The sequence below is a fragment of the Muntiacus reevesi genome, chromosome 1 (genome assembly GCF_963930625.1).
Source record: "Muntiacus reevesi chromosome 1, mMunRee1.1, whole genome shotgun sequence".
NCBI lineage: Eukaryota > Metazoa > Chordata > Mammalia > Artiodactyla > Cervidae > Muntiacus > Muntiacus reevesi.
Window position 1 is genome coordinate 196,507,681 of NC_089249.1, and position 18,369 is coordinate 196,526,049.

General features: G+C 44.9%; 1 protein-coding gene across 1 annotated transcript in view; it reads right to left on the bottom strand.

Moving 5' to 3' along the window:
- Window positions 1–8,485: 8,485 nt before the first annotated feature.
- The window catches only part of VAV1 (vav guanine nucleotide exchange factor 1), a 63,798-nt gene continuing 53,914 nt past the window's right edge, over window positions 8,486–18,369 (bottom strand). The window contains exons 24-27 of the mRNA XM_065933389.1: window positions 17,545–17,632; window positions 13,218–13,332; window positions 10,879–11,030; window positions 8,486–9,236 (exon numbers count right to left, since the gene is read on the bottom strand). Of these exons, the coding sequence (XP_065789461.1) occupies window positions 9,183–9,236; window positions 10,879–11,030; window positions 13,218–13,332; window positions 17,545–17,632 (409 nt within the window). The 3' untranslated portion in view covers window positions 8,486–9,182. The remainder of the gene's footprint in view (window positions 9,237–10,878; window positions 11,031–13,217; window positions 13,333–17,544; window positions 17,633–18,369) is intronic.

Here is an 18,369-nt window from a genome sequence, read left to right on the forward strand (position 1 = left end):
TGTATATTTACCACAATAAAATATTATAAATTTTTATAAATCTTCAAACTTGAAGCTTAACTGAGGATGAGTTTCGATCTCCCCTTGTCCCCTTAACAAAGCACTTTTGTACAGAACACAAATATATGTAGAAACACCAGCTTCCCATCAAGGTTAGAAAAAAATGCCAAGTTTCCATCATGGTCTGTCTCTGCCAACCTCTTACTTCTCTCTTTTCTCTATTTCAGCCACTTTGGCCTTATTACTAGTTCTTGATTTCACCAAACTCATTCTTCATACCTCCATAAAGTGGTTTTATTTAAAAAAAAAAAAAAAAAAAGTAGAAGAAGAAGAAATTCTGTCTTACATCTGACTTCATTGCCTGAAATTCCACTGTTAGAGAGTAATTCCTTTGGCTAAACGCATTTCTCATCCAGGAAATACAGGGTACTGACTCAACAGTCTCCTCAGAGTCTTTTCACTTTTCATTTCCTCTGTTTAAAACACACATTTTTTTCCTCCTTGCTTTTCCATGGTGCACTCTCTCCATTCATGTGGGGTCTCAGTTCAAAAGTCTGAGATGACTTCCCTGCTGTCTGATCGATAATAACCACCCAGCACCATCAAGACACTCTCTGCCCTGAGACTCCACATCCTTTTCCTCCATGAAGCTAGTTTCTAAGTAAACTCAAGCTGAGGTCACATCTTTGCTCAGCCTTATCTCCTGCCCCTTCCAGCTTACAGAGGTCAGTGTGGCCAGAACAAGAAGAAAAATGGAAATTACATAAGGTCCAATGGCTCATCCTAAGGATTCAGTTTGGTGCCTGAGTTATATGATATTGATTGTGCTTTTGCAGAATGGATTGGAAATTGGGGAGACCTTTACAAAAGTCAAAGAACATGATGATACTAACGACTTGAAATAAGCTGTGGCAAGCATAAAATGCCATACCAGCATCCACTGAATAAATTCCCTTTCTCCATGGCTTAGTCCTCCTGCAGCTTGAAGCTCAAACTTTTTTACAACATTTTTTGGCTGAGTTGGGTATTTTTTTTTTTTTTTTTTAATGTGGTCCACCAGCTCTTTATTGCTGTGGGGGCACTCTTGTCGTGGCAAGCAGGGTTTACTCTCTAGATGTTGTGGATGGGCTTCTCATTGCAGTGGCTTCTCTTACGCAGTTCACCGACTCCAGAGAGCCGGCTTCAGTAGTTGCTACCTGCAGGTTCAGTAGTTGTAGCTTCCAGGCTTGGTTACCCCACAGTATGTGGAATATTCCTGGACTAGGGATCGAAACTGTGACCCTTGCACTGGCTAGAGGATTCCTATGCACTGTATGTTAGTGCCTCAGTCGAGTCCGACTCTTTGTGACCCCGTGGACTGTAGCCCGCCAGGTTCCTCTGTCCACGGAATTCTCCAGGCAAGAATACTGGAGTGGGTTGCCATTCCCTTCTCCAGGGGATCTTCCCAACCGAGGGATCGAACTCAGGTCTCCCGCATTGCAGGCAGATTCTTTGCCGTCTGAGCCCGCAGGGAAGCCCTTTGCACGTACCAGCAGGGAAGTCCCAAAGCTCAAACTTGTAAGCCTGGTGTAGAGTCCGCCCTTCCAGCCTGGTCACAGAAGTAGAAAGTTTAGAATCCGCCATGGCCACTAGAGGGAAGCACACGGCTTCAAATCGGTGAAGCTGGGACACAGCGCAAAAAGATTTCGCCGGGCCTGAGCCGTTCCTGCTTCCTCTCAAACGTTGTCCTGAGTCGCCGAGCGAGGACAGGCTTTCATCAAGTCAACAGTCCCCATGAAATGTGATAGGAACCCAACATGGAAATCCACCTCAGGAGCCAATTTTGGGAGGTGATGAAGATGTTTATGGCTAGATAGTGGTGGTGTATTTGTAGGAGGATGAAAGAGAGAGTGTGTGTTAAGTCACTCGGTCTGTGTCTGACTCTTTGCGACCCCCATGGACTATAGCCTGCCAGGCTCCTCTGTCCATGGGATTTTCCAGGCAAGAATACTGGAGTGGGTTGTCATTTACTTCTCGAGGGCATCTTCCCTACCCATGGATCAAACTCAGGTCTCCTGCATTGCAGGCAGATTCTTTACCATCTGAGCTACCAGAGTGGATGTGTATCCCCAAACTCATTGCTATGTATACACTCAATGTGTACAATTTTTATATTAATATGTCAATCATACCTCAATAAACTAGGTTCAAAACGAAAGAAAAAATGCCTTGTGCCTGACTTCATTGGCATTCCACCATTAGAAATTCATTTCTTTGGCTTTAAAATTTCTCTTCCAAGAGATACAGGGTACTAACTCAACAGCACAAGCTGAGCCCTGGAAGGGATTAAAGAATTAGGAAGAACCTTTGTGTCAGAGTAAAAGGTTCTGGGCAGAGCCCACTGCACCTACAGTAGGTGCCTTTTCAACAGTATAATTAGTAAGAGTTAGTGGCTCAGTTGTGTCCAACTCTTTGCAACTCCATGGACTGTAGCCTGCCAGTCTCCTCTGTCCATGGAATTCTCCAGGCAAGAATACTGGAGTGGGTTCCCATTTCGTTCTCCAGGGGCTCTTCCCCACCCTGGGATCATACCTAGGTCTTCTGCATTGCAGGCAAATTCTTTATCATCTGAGCCACTTGGGAAGCCCTTAAACACAGGCTTATCCTCCGAAGACATAGATCCAACCTCTCCTTCTGGGAAACTCATTCCTCTAGGCTCCTCCGACTCTGTGTTTCTCCCTCTTGCCCCAACCTGGCCACGTGAAGCTGTGAGTATTCATGTCCAACGACTCTGACATGAGACCTCTATGGATCCCGTCCCTATACTTCTGGGTGAATGAGTTGAGGGTGGGATTAGGGGTACCTCTGGGCAGTGTAAAGATGCCGCAGGGCCAAAAGTATCAAGGGCTATTTCTGTTGTTCAAACCTGGGCTCATATAAGCAGGCTTGTGAACAAGCGCGTGCACACATACACACATATACAGACACACGCATACACACACCCTGCTCTCTGCTTCCCCAAGCCAAGTTCTCTCTCAAGGAGCTTGGTGCACTATTCCCAATGTCCACCAGAGGGCAGGCGTGGCTTAATTTGGGGCTATCTGCATTCGCAATGTGTGTGTGTGTGTGTGTGTGTGTGTGTGTGTGTGTGTGTGTGTGTGTGTGTAGTATTTACAGGTTCGTGGCTTAATTTGGGGCTATCTGCATTCGCAATGTGTGTGTGTGTGTGTGTGTGTGTGTGTGTGTGTGTGTGTGTGTGTAGTATTTACAGGTTTTGTTCTGTTTTGTTTTTCCCTTTGGATGATGGCCATTCTGACCGGATGGCTTTGGGTTTCCCAAGTGGCGCTAGCGGTAAAGAACCCACCTGCCACTGCAGGAGACATAAGAGACGAAGGTTGGATCCTTGGGTCTGATCAGAAAGATCCCCTGGAGGAGGAAATGGCAGCCCATTCCAGTATTCTTGCCTGGGAAATCCCATGGACAGAGGAGCCTGGAGGTCTGCGGTCCATAGGGATGCAAAGAGTTGGACCTGATTGAAGCTACTTAGCACACATGCATTCTGATCAGTGTGAGGTGATGCCTCACTGTAGTTTTGATTTGCATTTCTCTAATAATTAGTGATAGTGAATATCTTTTCATGTGCTTGTTGGCCATATTTTGTGATCTTTATAAATGTACTTGTTTGATCCAATGGATATATGTCTGATTATGTTTGAAGTCTGCTCACGAATTTCACCTGTGGATGTCTTCATCTGAGTAAGTTCCCAGGGCAGGGTGTATTGTTTGAGGGTGTTGTGTCTGTCAGTCTGTCTGCTTGTTTCGGGTACCATCTGATGTGTGCTTGGGGTGTGTTTCTGCACCTGGCTGAGTAGACATATGTCTCCGCACCTATCTTTATCAGTTTGACAGGTGCACCTCTGAATTGCCAGTTGAAAGTGGGTGTCAGTATTTTTGCACCTCTGTGTGGGCGTTTCTGATCTTATTTCAGTCAGTTTTGGTATTTGGGGAGGGGAGTATTTGGGGTCTGAGATCTGTTGGCCTGGTGCAACGAGGGGAGGATATCTGTGTGCATCCCTAGAGATGTCAGCTTGCCATCAGATGTGGGCAGTTCCTTTCTGTGTCCACCTGCATGCCTGCTTTCCAGTCTATTTGCTGTATTTGCCTGTCTGTGTGTATTCGGGGGGCTGTGTTTCTTCATGACAGTCAGCGCACCTGCTTGGCCTGTTACATGTCTGTTCCATCACAAGGGCCTTTATATCCATCACAAGGGCCTTTATATCCATCACGTGTGTTATGGGTTAAATTGCATTGCTGCTGCTGCCAAATTGCTTCAGTCGTGTCCGACTCTGTGTGACCCCATAGATGGCAGCCCACCAGGCTCTGCCGTCCCTGGGATTCTCCAGGCAAGAACACTGGAGTGGGTTGCCATTTGCATTGACCGCCCCCCCCCCAAATAGAGACCTAACACCCAGGATCTCAGAGTGTGACCTTATCTAGAAATAGGATCTTGGCAGATATGATGAGTTAATTTGAGGCCACACTGGAGTAAGGGGGGCCCTTAATCCAGTTAGGTTGGTGTCCTTATGGTGGTTTAGTTGCTAAGTCATGTCTGACTCTTTTGTGACCCCATGGACTATAGCTCTCCTGTAGGGCTGCAGGCTCCTCTGTCCATGGGATTTCCCAGGCAAGAATCCTGGAGTGGGTTGCCATTTCCTTCTCCTGGGGATCTTCCCGACCCAGGAATAGAACCCATGTTTCTTGCATTGCAGGCGGATTCTTTACCAACTGAGCCACAGGGAAGCCAGTGTCCTTATAGAAGGGAGAAATTTTTTGTTTTTGTTCTTGTTTTCACCTCATGGCTTGCAGAATCTTACTTTCCAAACTGAGGATCAAACTCTGGTCCTTGGCAGTGAAAGCATGGAGTCCTAACCACTGGACCACCAGGGAATTCCCCACGAGGGAGAGATTGGACACATGCGCACGAGTAGGATGCTGTGTGAACACTGGGGTTGTGCTCCCACAAGGCAAGAAGGGGGGAGAGAGAGAGATGCCTGAAACAGATTTCTCTCCACCATCTTCAGAGGGACAACAGCCCCCCACTGACACCTTGATCTTGAACGTCTGGTCCCCAGAACTGTGAGACAATCCATTTGTGTGGTTTAATTAAGCTATTCATGGCAGGAAAGCTATGACAAACTCAGTGTGTTCGAAAGCAAAGACATCAGTTTGCTAACAAAGGTCCGTATAGTCAAGGCTATGGTTTTTCCAGTAGTCCTGGGCAGATGTGAGAGTTGGACCATAAAGGTTGAGCACCAAAGAACTGATGCTTTTGAACTTAAGAGTCCCTTGGACTGCAAGGAGATCAAATCAGTCCATCCTAAAGGAAATCAGTCCTGAATATTCATTGGAAGGACTGATGCTGAAGCTGGAGCTCCAATACTTTGGGCACTTCATGCAAAGAGTCAATTCATCAGAAAAGACCCTGATGCTGGGCAAGATTGAAGGCGGGAGGAGAAGAGGACGACAGAGGATGAGATCGTTGGGTGGCATCACCAATTCAAAGGACATGAACTTGGGCAAACTCTGGGAGATGGTGAGGGACAGGGAAGCCTGGAGTGCTGCAATCCCTGGGGTTGCAGAGTCAGACATGACTTGGTGACCGAGCAACAACAACAATCAGGCCTCTCCGTCTGTGGTACTCAGTTGCAGCGCCCTGAGCTAACCAACACAGTGTGTTTGTGTGCGTGCATCCCAGGCAGCTGGATGTGACTGACAGCCAGGGCCTGGGGAGTTCCTGGTCGGGGCAACGTGGGACTGTGCCGCGTTCTACTTGTTTGTTTATGGGGTGCGCTGGGTCTTTGTTGCTGCACACGGACTTTCTCTACTTGCAGCGAGCAGAGCGACTCTCTGTTGTGGTGCGTGGGCTTCTCACTGCAGTGGCTTCTCTTGTTGAGGATCATGGGTCCCAGAGGGCTGGCTTCGGTGGTTGTGGCGCAGGGGCTTAGTTGCTCCCCGACGTTTGGGATTCTCCCAGAACAGGGGTTGAACCTTGTCCCTTGCGTTGGCAGGCAGATTCTTAACCACTGGACCCCGAGGGAAGTCCCTGCCCTGTGTCCTCGGAACCTGTCTATGCCAATACATTTGGGTGACAGCTGTTCCCTGGAGCCCAACTCCACAACCATCTGCAGGCCACGCCAGGGCACACCTGAGACCACGCCTCACCTCCGCCCCCGGTCAGAAGTGGCCTCCTTCAGCTGCTGTCTGTCTCGGCGTCCGTAACAAGGCAACTCCAACCGCTTCTCCAGCGCCTCACTCTCTCCCTCCCCTTCTAGCACAGTAAACTCCTGGTAATTTTCAGAACCTACAAGGCTCACGTTCATTTCTCTTTCCCCTAAACCCACGCCATTTTTCTTTTTTTCAAATTGAAGTATAGCTGATTTACAGTATTGTGTTAGTTCCAGGGGTACAACAAAGCGATTCAGTTATGCATCCTTTTTTTTCCAGATTTCTTCCCATATAGATTGTTACAAGATATTGAGCATAGTTGCCTATACTATAGAGTAGGTGCTTATTGTTCGCCTCTTTTGTATAGTGTGGAGACATGAATCTCGTACTCCTAATTTATCTCACCCTCCCGCCTTTCCCTTTTGGTAGCCACAGGTCTTTAAAATCTATGAGTCTGTTTCTATTCTGTAAATAAATAATTGTATGTTGTTGTTGTTTTTTTTAGTTTCCAAGGATAAGTGACATCATACAGTATTTGTCTTTTTCTGATTCACTTTGCTTAGTATGATAATCTTTAGGTCCATCCACTGCTGCAGATGACAATATTTCTTTTGTATTATGGCTGAGTAGTATTCCAGTGTGTGTGTGTGTGTACACGTCTTTAGCCTTTCATCTGTTGATGGGATTGATGGTGCGCCCCAATCCTCAGAAAGACACTAGTCACATTGACTTAAGGTCCACCCTAATGACATCACTTTAACTTAATTAGCTCTTTAAAGAACCCATCTTCAAATATAGTCAGCATCATGGATTCCTTCTTATCACAAAAGTGAGTGAATAAATCAATGAATGAATGATAGAAAGGGCTTTCTGGCAGGTTCTGATTTTATTCCAAGTAGTCACTGCTTCTCCCTGGTTGAGGAGTAAATCTTTGCCAACTGATGTTGCTCTGGCCAATGAGATGTCTTCTTTTCATTCTCAAGAAGAAATATGAGGAAACCACTGGGTGGTCCAGTCATTTCTCTTTCACTCCTGCCGCAAGCCTGGTACATCCCAAGGCTGCAGTGCCTTCTCCTTCCAGAAGCTTCTTCTTCAGCAGAGTTGAGGCCAGTGCATGAAAGAATTATGCAATGTTGAGATGAGAAATCATTTGTTAACAGCAGCAACACTCAGGCTAAGGTAACAGATTTTTTTTTAATTCCTTCAGGAAATCTACCAAAGATGTGACTTCCGGGCTTTCAAAAGCCTAAGGAAAGATTCTGGTGCTCACTTCGGCTGCACATATATTAAAATTGGAACAGCCCCTGTGCAAGGATGACAGCAAATTTGTCAAGTGTCCCATCTGTTTGACGTGGCTGGACCTGGAGCCCTTCACTCTCTATACAGAGTGAAGTAAGTCAGACAGAGAAAAATAAATACTGTGTATTAACACATTTATGTGGGATCCAGAAAGATGGTATAGATGAACATAGTCCCAAAACAGAAACAAAGACACAGATGCAGAGAAGAGACGTGTGAACACCAAGGGGGAAAGGAGGGAGGGCGGGATGAACTGGGAGACTGGGACTCACATATATACGCTGTCAATACTGTGTATAAAATAGGTAACTAATGAGAACCTGCTGGACAGCACCCGGAACTCTACACGATGCTCTGCGGCGACCTAAACGGGAAGGAAATCCAAAAAAAGAGGGGGTATGTGTGTACACATAGCTGATTCACTTTGCTGTAGAGTAGAAATTAACATAACATTGTAAAGCAACCTTTGCCGACAAAGGTCCATATGGTCAAAGCTGCGGTTTTTCCAGTAGTCACATACAGACGTGAGAGTCGGATCATAAAGAAGGCTGAGTGTCGAGGAGTTTTTGCTTTCAGATTGTGGTGCTTGAGAAGATTCTTCAGCAAGAGTCTTGGACTCTGGACAGCAAGGAGATCAAACCAGTCAATCTTAAAGGAAATCAACCCTGAATACTCACTGGAAGGACTGATACTGAAGCTGAAGCTCCATTACTTTGGCCTTCTGTAATGAAGATCTGACTCATTGGAAAAGCCCCTGATGCTGTAAAGATTGAGGGCAGGAGAAGAAGGGGACAGTAGAGCATGAGGTGGTTGGGTAGCATCACCGACTCCATGGACATGAATTTGAGCAAACTCCAGGAGATGGTGAAGGACAGGGAAGCCTGGCGCACTGCAGTCCCTGGGGTCACTGAACAATCTGTGAATGTAAAATTCTTTCCTGCCACATAGGAGTCCCATTTCCAGATTTCAGTCTTTATTTGTTTTTATATTCTAAACTTTTAATTTTCTATTTGGGTATAGCCAATTAACAAACAATGTTGTGATGATTTCAAGTGAATAGTGAAGGGACCCAGCCATATATACACATGTGTCCATTCGCTCCCAAACTCCCCTCCCATCCAGACTGCCATGTAACCTTGAGGAGCAGAGTTCCATGTGCTATACACAGTAGGTCCCTGTTGGTTATCCATTTAAAATATAGCAGTGTGTACATATCCATCCCAAACTCCCTAACCATCCCTTCCTCCCATCCTCCCTCCACCATCCCACCCCACCGGCAACCACAAGTTCATTCTCTAAGTCTTTGAGGTCTTACTTTAAATGACAGAGAAAGGTGAGAGGGCTGGAAAGCAGGAGTCAGTGAAGGGGCTTGTGTCTCTCCCGACTCCCTCTCCCATCATTCCCCTTGCAGGTCTGACACCGTCCATCCATTCATCATTTTATTGAAAGTGGTTGCCTGGAGCCCCACCTTCTCAAAGGGACCCAAGAGGAAATCCATGTGCTATAAATTAACCATGGCAGGGCATCATCCCTGGAGCCCCGCCAGCTGGACACGAGCACTCCACAGTCCATCGCAGACTCTCAGCCCGCCAGGATCTGTCCCAGCTCCTGGCCCCACTGCCTGTTCATCCTGGGCTTGGAGCCTGGAATCTCTCATCTCTCTGCCAATGTGCCAAGACTCAGCAGTACTCAGAATAGTCCTCTTCCACATAGTTGGAGGGGAACCAGCCAACCTGGAAAGATACAGGGAAGCGGTCAGGGCGGCCTCTCTGCACATCCTCCCGCTGTTCCTTGACACACCAGCCAGGTTTCCTCCTGCCTCGGGGCCTTTGCACCTGCCACATCTCCTATAGCAGGAAGTACCTCCTCCAGATACACCCTCGGCTGACCATCTGTACCTCCTCCTGTCCTTTACTCATGTGTCATCTTATCCGTAAGGACTTGTAACCATCCTATTTAAGGCTGGCAAACCTCACCCATCCCGACACTCTTTACCCCCACTTACTACTTTCCATAACACTTTTCACCATCTAATTGATTATATATGTTACTTATTTATGGACTTGTTCTCTGTTCCCCCTCCCTTCACTACAACAGGACAGGGATTTTTGTCTGTCTTATTCATCACTGAGTTCCAAAAACCTAGAATAGTTCCTGGAACACAGTAGATACTTAATAAATATTGAAAAGATAGATGGATGGATGACGGATGAATGGAATGATGGATGGATGATGGATGGATGCTGGAAAGATGGATGGATAGAATGAATGGATGGATGAACAAAGGATGGATGGATGTAATAGTGAACAATGTACAGATGGACGAAATGATGGCTGGATGGATGGGTGGGTGGATGGATGGATGGATAGAACAATGGATGGATGGATGGGTGGATGAATTCTTTATAGCCCAGACCTTCCTAAACACCCCAGAAAGCTCCTTCACACCCTATTTGTCCTCCATTGCACAATAAATTTACCCTCTATGGTTCCTAAAACTGTTCTCCTAAGCAATTATCCAGAGGTCACTTTTCATGTTTTCCTCTGGTAGAATTTAAGCTCCTAACTGCTGTCCTTATCTTCATTCAACAAGTATTTTTTGAGAAACTAATACAAGTAAGGGCAATATGCTGGAGACTAGAAATTCATCAGCAGATGAAATAAAGAAGACTCTCTGCCTTTGTGAGACAAAAATAAAAAGCAAAGAGAAGCAAAGTTTTCTGAGAAAATTTGAGTTCCCTCCTTAAAGTCCAAATGCAAGCAAAGAACACAGCAGGCAAAAGGAGTTGGTCTGCCTCTTCATGCATTTAATAAATATTGAGCAACTACTATGTGACAGTCTGTGTTCCAGGCACTGGTGACACTGAAGTGAATAAGACAAACTCCTCCCTTCAGGTTCCCCCAAACATGCCACTCACTCTCTCACCACAGGGCCTTTGCACATGATGGTTTGTTTGCAATAGTTTCCCACACTGGCCCCCCTCCCCACCCCCAGTGTGACCTTTTTACCTGGCTAACTTTACTCATCCCTCAGCGATCAGCTTGCCTCTCAGAAGGTGTCCTGACCTCATCCAGGGTGAGTCAGGGGTTCCCCGGGGGCTCCCAAGGTGCCTTATGAATCCCCATCCCACTCACTCTTACGAAGGCATGCTCACAGTTCTACACTTCCCACTAAACTATGAGTTTCATAGGGCAGTGCCTCCTCAGCACCCAGCAGAATGGCACATAGTAGGTGCTCAATAAATAAATGCAAGATGCATGCATGAAATCTCTGTCCCTTCCTCCTTTCCAACCAGGGACTCCCCCCTGCCCACCGTCTCCAGTGCACCACCCAGGACAGCCCCACTGTGACCGCCGAGCCCCGCCCCAACTCACCCGGCCGTAGATCTCCCCTCGCCACCAGCCCTGCTGCCCCTTCTTGTTAAGGATCTTGATAATGTCGCCCTCTTTGAGGGACAGCTCTGATCGGTCCCGGGCGCAGAAGTCATAGCGGGCTTTGGCCGTGCCAAAGTACTTGGTGCTCCCGGCTGTAAGGCAGAGAGCAGATGTGGGAAATAGCCCCGATTAGAGCCCTCCTGCCCGCCCACCACCTGCAGAGGACAATGCTCTCAGGAGAAATCGCTGGGATAAAGGACCCCTCGGTGCTTCTTTCCACTGAGTGTTGGGCGCCCTGTGTTCTGAGGGAATACAGCTGTCTTCCCAGAATCATTCTTCCAGCCCAACCAGCATGCAAATTTAGAAGATAATACCTTATATGATCTTTTTTTTTTTTTTTTTTTTTTTTTTTACTTTTTTTTTTTTTTTTTTTTTAATATTATTTTATTAGTTGGAGGCCAATCACTTTACAACATTTCAGTGGGTTTTGTCATACATTGACATGAATCAGCCATATAGTTATATGATCTTTTAAATGTTTTGTGTCTATTCATGCTTTCCTGGTGGCTCAGATGGTAAAGAACTATTTGCAATGCAGGAGACCCTGAGTCGGGAAGATCCCCTGGAGGAGGAAATGGCAACCCACTCCAGTACTCTTGCCTGGAAAATTCCATGGACAGAGGAGCCTGCTGGGCTAGAATCCATGGGGTCACAAAGAGTTGGACATGACTGAGCGACTAACAAACACACATATATTCACAGTAAGAGAAACAGAAGAAAGATGTGGAAATTTTCATTCTAGATAATATTAATTATACTAAGGAGGTCTAAGGGTTAAAAAAAGAGAAGGACAGGGGCTTTCTTTGGTGACCTAGGGGCTTCCTTTGGTGACCCAGGGGCTAAAATTCTGTGCTCCCAATGCAGGGGGCCCAGGTTCAATCCTCGGACAGGGAACTGTATCCCACATGTCACAACTAAGTGTTCGCATGCCACAACTCAAGATCCTGCACGTCACAACTAAAAAGATCCTGGATGTCACAATGAAGATGGAAGATCCCATGTGCCGAACTAAGACCCAGCACAGCCAAATAAATAAACAAATGGTATTTTTTTTTTTAAGAAACAAGAAAAGAAAAAGAGAGAGAAAGATAAACAAGGGAAAAAGGGACACAGGAAAACTTCTCAAAGTACAATATTAAGTGATATTGTAGAGAATTAGTTTGCAGTATTTCTGCAGTTAGGCTGACTGAATATATTTTCGAATAAGAAATGTGCAGACAGAAACATCTGACTGGGTGAGGAGAATAATGACAGTTTTCATCTTAGAGTCCTAATGTTGTGCTGCTGTTGCTTTGTCAAAAATATAGTTTTTTCGGTGGGGAATTGTTATTTTATTGGCAAACATTTGAACAATAATTGATTTTTATTTTTATTTATTTATCTATTTTTTAATAATTGATTTTTAAATTCGTCTTAAAAAATTTTTTGGACAGGTAAGAATTCAGAAACTCCACCACCCACGTGACTTTTCCACTAAATGTACTCCAGAATGCACTCCAGCAAAATAAAATTTGAATCAGAATAAGGAATTTTAAAAATAAAGGAAAACATGGAAAATAAGAAATGCAGACAGTTTAAATAATGCTTGATAACAATTTTGCAAACTGAAATGCAGTGGTGAAGAAAGAATTCCTAAAATGTAAGGCATGATTGTTTTCAACCATAGCCAACAGTCCAGAAAATTTCAACAAACCAGGTGAGTAAGCTATACAAAAGAAAACAGAAGTAAGAGCGTGCTAAAGATCTCGCCTTTCTGTGGGAAAAAGTTTATTGTTGTCTTAGTCACTCAGTCGTGTCCGACTCTGTATGACCCCATGGACTGTAGCCTGCCAGGCTCCTCTATCAATGGGATTATCCCAACAAGAATACTAGAGTGGGTAGCCATTCCCTTTTCCAGGGGCTCTTCCCAACCCAGGGATGGAACCCAGGTCTCCTGCATTGCAGGCAGATTCTTCACCATCTGAGCTACCAGGGAAGCCCAGGAGAAGGTTATCGATACTGATTAATGCCTGATATTAATACAAAATTAAAGGCTTAAAAGATACAGATGAGCACCCTTCTGGTTTCTTGTATTCTCATTTTCCCAAATACGAAAGTAACCCCTTTCATCCAAACAAATGGATATGCAGATCTCTCAGGAGCAAAGGGACAAATTGGAAGTGGGAAGGAGTTCAGGTTCTTTCCACGCCCACTGGAAGCAATGTCCTCCGCATCCCCGCACGGTCCCTCCACAACGGGAAGGAGCTGGCACTGCGGGCCCCCATCTGCAGGCCTCCTACCTGCTGGTTTGCTGATGGCTCTCCTCTCGGGCTCCTTGAAGGGGAACTGCAGAGTGGTGTCCAGCGACTTGAAGCAATCCTTCAGAGAGTTCTGCTGGTAGAATTCAACCAGCTCCTAGAAAGAGAGCAGCAGGACAGATGCTCTTCCAGAGGGCCAGCCCGCAAGGGAGGGAGGCAGAGCTGGAAGGAACCACACTCAACTCCTTGCGTGAAACAGGCCCCACTTCTGCGCTCCCTGGCAACAGACTCCTTGAAAGCTCCCCATCACAGGGAGCTCACTCCCTTCCCAGAGGCCAGGACCATTTTATGGGGAAGAAATCACATTGTCTCAAGACAGTTCTCCTAATATCCAGTTTGTTTCATGATAAACTTACCAAAGAATCAACTTGCTCGACAACCAATTCACCAAAACCAACCCCCCCCACCCCACCCTCTGGGTGTCAAGAGCTCTATTTTTACAAATAATTGTAATAATAATAAATGCTATTTATTAAGCAACTACTGTGTGCTGGTCAGTGTGCAACCACACATCATCAAAATCTCTTAATAACCTAGAGGGGTGGAAGGGAGGCTCAAGGGGGAGGAGATATATGTATATTTATGGCTGATTCACATTATTGTATCGCAGAAACCAACACAACATTGTAAAGCAATTATCCACTAATTAAAAATAAATATTTAGGGGCTTCTCTGGTGGCTCAGTGGTAAAGAGTCTGCTTGCCAGTGCAGGAGACATGGGTTCCATCCCTGATCCAGGCGGATCCCACATGCCACTGAAATCCCTGCGCCATGACTACTGAGCTCTAGACTGCTCTAGAGTCCAGGGGCTGCAAGTGCTGATCCCATGAGCCACAACTACTGAAGCCCACGAGCCTGAGAGCCCATGCGCTGCAGCAAGAGAAGCCGCCACCAGGAGAAGCCTGCGCACCTCAACTAGAGTCTAGCCCCTGCCTGGGGCAAGTAGGGAAAAGCCCACACAGTAATGAAGACACAGCCCCAGTTTTTTTTTTTTTTCAGTTTTAAAAAATAAATATTTCTTAAAATCTCTTAATAATCATGGGAGGTAAATACATTGATGAGTCCCCTATTTTATAGATGGAGAAACTGAGTCACAGAGAAGGCTCATTCAGGGTCATACAGCTAGAAAAGGACAGATACAGATTTCAGTCCTAGGATAAGGGATAGAGTGTAGCAGCCAAAGGCTGGTCTCTTTGTGAATATGTGAAAGTTGCTCAGTCGTGTCTGACTTTTTGCAACCCAATGGACTATACAGTTCATGGAATTCTCCAGGCCAGAACACTAGAGTGGGTAGCCTATCCCTTCTCCAACAGATGTTCCCAAGCCAGGAATTGAACCGGGGCCTTCTGCGTTGCAGGCGGATTCTTTACCAACTGAGCTATCAGGGAAGCCTGATGTTTGGCGGAAACCAATACCATACTATAAAGCAATTATCTTTCAATTAAAAATAAATACCACTTCTGGGCATACACACTGAGGAATCCAGATCTGAAAGAGACACGTGCACCCCAATGTTCATCGCAGCACCGTTTATAATAGCCAGGACATGGAAGCAACCTAGATGCCCATCAGCAGATGAATGGATAAGGGAGCTGTGGTACATATACACCGTGGAATATTACTCAGCCGATAAAAAGAATTCATTTGAATCAGTTCTAATGAGATGGATGAAGCTGGAGCCCATTATACAGAGTGAAGTAAGCCAGAAAGATAAAGACCATTACAGTATACTAACACATATATACAGAATTTAGAAAGATGGTAACGATAACCCTATATGCAAAACAGAAAAAGAGACACAGAAGTACAGAACAGACTTTTGAACTCTGTGGGAGAAGGTGAGGGTGGGTTGTTTTGAAAGAACAGCATGTATATTATCTATGGTGAAACAGATCACCAGCCCAGGTGGGAGGCATGAGTCAAGTGCTCGGGCCTAGTGGGCTGGGAAGACCCAGAGGAATCTGGTGGAGAGGGAGGTGGGATGGGGAATACGTGTAACTCTATGGCTGATTCATATCAATGTATGACAAAACCCCCTGAAAAATAAAAAAATTAAAAAAAAAAATGCCAATGTCATGGGTGTTGGGGGTGGCTTTTTTTTTTTTTACAGAATATGGTTGTTTTATGTAATTGAAACTTTTTTCCAGTTCATTACAAGTGTGAAAAAACACTCAAAACTCTGGTTGTTTATTTCATTTTTGTTGGATTAACACATTCCCTCACTTGGAAAACAAACAGACAAAAAACGTCAACGTCATGAAAGACCAAAGAAATAAATAAAAGACTGGGGAGCTCTCGCAAATTAAGAGACACACGAAGGAGATGAATGCAGTGCGTGATTCCCCTGATTACATGCTGGGGACGAAAAGGCTGTAATAAACATAACTGGGGCCATGAGGGAGCTTGGAGAATGTTCTGTATTAGGTAATAATTTTGTATCAATGTTCAACTCCCTGACTGTGATAATGAAATGGTGGTGAGGGGAAAACAATTGTCTTGGCTCTTCAGATACGCATGCTAAAGTACTTACAGGAAGAATTTTTAAAAGTTATTTTTAATTGGAGGATAATTGTTTACAATGGTGTGCTGGTTTCTGCCATATAACAATGTGAATCTGCTCTAAGCGTACATATGTCCCCGCCCTCTCGAATCTCCCTGCCCCTTCTACCCCTTCCCGCCTGTCTAGGCCATCGCAGAGTACCGGGTTGATCTCCCTGTGTTATAAAGCAACTTCCCATTAGCTATCTATTCTCCACATGGTTCTGGAAGAGGGCATGGCAACCCACTCCAGTATACTTGCCTGGAGAATCCCATGGACAGAGGAGCCTGGTGGGCTACAGTCCATGGGGTTGTAAAGAGCTGGACATGACTGAAGCGACTTAGCACACACACACGTGGTAATGTGTATGTTTCCATGCTACTCTCTCAATTCGTCCCACCCTCTCCTTCCCCCACTCTGTCCACAAGTCTGCTCTCTATGTCTTCATCTCTAATACTGCCCTGCAAATAGGTTCATCAGTACCATTTTACTAAATTATAGGAAGGATCTTGATATCTGCGAATTACTCCTAAATAGTGCAAAATAAGTGTGTGTGTGTGTGTGCATGTGTAGAGGCAGAGAGGGAGAGAAAGAAAGCAAAAGAGGAATATTAACAACCAATCAGTAAAACCAGGTGAAAGGCCCACAAATATTCATGATGCTATTCCAGCAGTTTTTCAGAAATAAAAAAATAGAGGGAGGAAAAATTTTCAGAATAAAAAGTTTGGGGAAGAAAAATATATGTGGAATGAGTGAATAGTCCTTAACCTTTGGAGGAGTTAAGGATCTGTTTGAAGCTCAAATGGAATTTGAGACACCTTCCTCAAAAAAAAAAAAAAAAAAAAAACACAGATATATGCAAAATTCTAGATTTTTTTCCAGACAATTCAAAGCTCCTCAAGGATCCACAGACCACGGGTAGGATCCATGAGCCTTATCCATGGGCTTAAGAGGTCTAAAAGATAGTCCAAAATTGCATGGCAACAAATAGAAGCAAAAACACTTGCAGGCCTCTGGATTCTCCATGAAGTGATCCTTAAACAGATTAAGGAGAGCTAAATCTTTTAAAATTGGGGTATAGTTGCTTTACAATGTTGTGTTCATTTCTGCTATACTGCAATATGAATCAGCTCTATGTATGTATGTATATATATATATATATATATATATATATATATATATATATCCCCTCTTTTTTGGCTTTCCTTCCCATTTAGGTCACCAGAGCATTAATTAAGTAGAGTGCCCTGTGCTATGCAGCAGGCTGTCATTAGTTTTCTGTCTCACACATATTAGGGTATACATGTCAGTCCCAATCTCCCAACCTATCCCGCTCCCCTTTTCCCAGGTTGGTGTCCATACATTGGTTCTCTATATCTGTGTCTCTATTTCTGCCTTGCAAAAAGACACTTACTCTTGGATGTCTGACAAAAACAGAGACTCTGCCATTCTATGATACCAGATGAGAACTAAACCTCAGTTTCCCCCATCTGTGAAATGGGAACTCAGAGCTGAGCAAATGACCTGCAGTCCTAGTGATAATATGTTTGGCACTCAACAAGTGCTTTGCAAATGACCACTGCAGCTACTGTTGTTATTATTATTATTCTTGTTGTTGGTGATTAGAAAAACAAGTTTAAAGCCAGTTGCTCCATAGTGCCTCTTGGAGCGGTTATTTTGGATGGAGGAAAAGGGGTCCTAAGGTGGAGCCTCAGAAAGGATCCAACTTAGACTCTGAAAGATTGGGGTTAGGAGTAGATTGACCCTTACCGTAAGCCCCCTGAAAGCTTTCTTCTCTGTAATCCGGTACAGTCCTTCTGCTGTCATGATTTTAATATGCTTGACTTCAACATTATACCTGCATTCAGGGAAAGAAAGCAAGATGTCCCTGAGAGCTGAATCGGGAAATTTAGGCCCGTTTCCTATCGTGTCTCAGCCCCAGGCAATACCCGCCCCCAACCATGGAAGAAGGGTACTTGGCTACTGGAGGGAAGGGGTGACCACTGGAACCCAACAGAATCCCTTCCCTGGAGACTTGTTCTAAGCCTTCATTTCTTCCCCTGTGTAATAGGAATCATCTTCCTTAACTCAAGGTTGTTTAGAAATCAAATGGACTCTGTAAGCAAGGCATCCTTCTAGAACAGATTGGATGAAATCTCCACTTCCACCAATACAAAGGACCATAGAATCTAAAGGATGTAGGAGAGGGGAATTCATTTCCACCAATATGGCAGACCACAGACTAGTAAGGACCCGGAAGAGACATGAATTGGCAGGAATGGTTCTGTCTACATGAAGAACTAGATAACCAAAAAAAAAAAAAAATCTCCTACTTCTAAAAACCCCTAGAAATGCTGAGAAAAGAATGCTGAACTCTTAAAAAAAAAAAGAAGGGAAATCCCCCAAAGGACAAAATGAGGATGAAACTTAAAATTATGTGTCAATTCAATTTTGGCTGTACAAGGCAGCTTCCAGGATCTCAGTTCCTCAACCAGGGATCAAACTCGGGCCCTCAGTAGTCCTAACCATTGGAAAGTAAAACTGTTAGCTGCTCAGTTGTGTGCAACTCTTTGTGACCCCATGGACTGTAGCCCA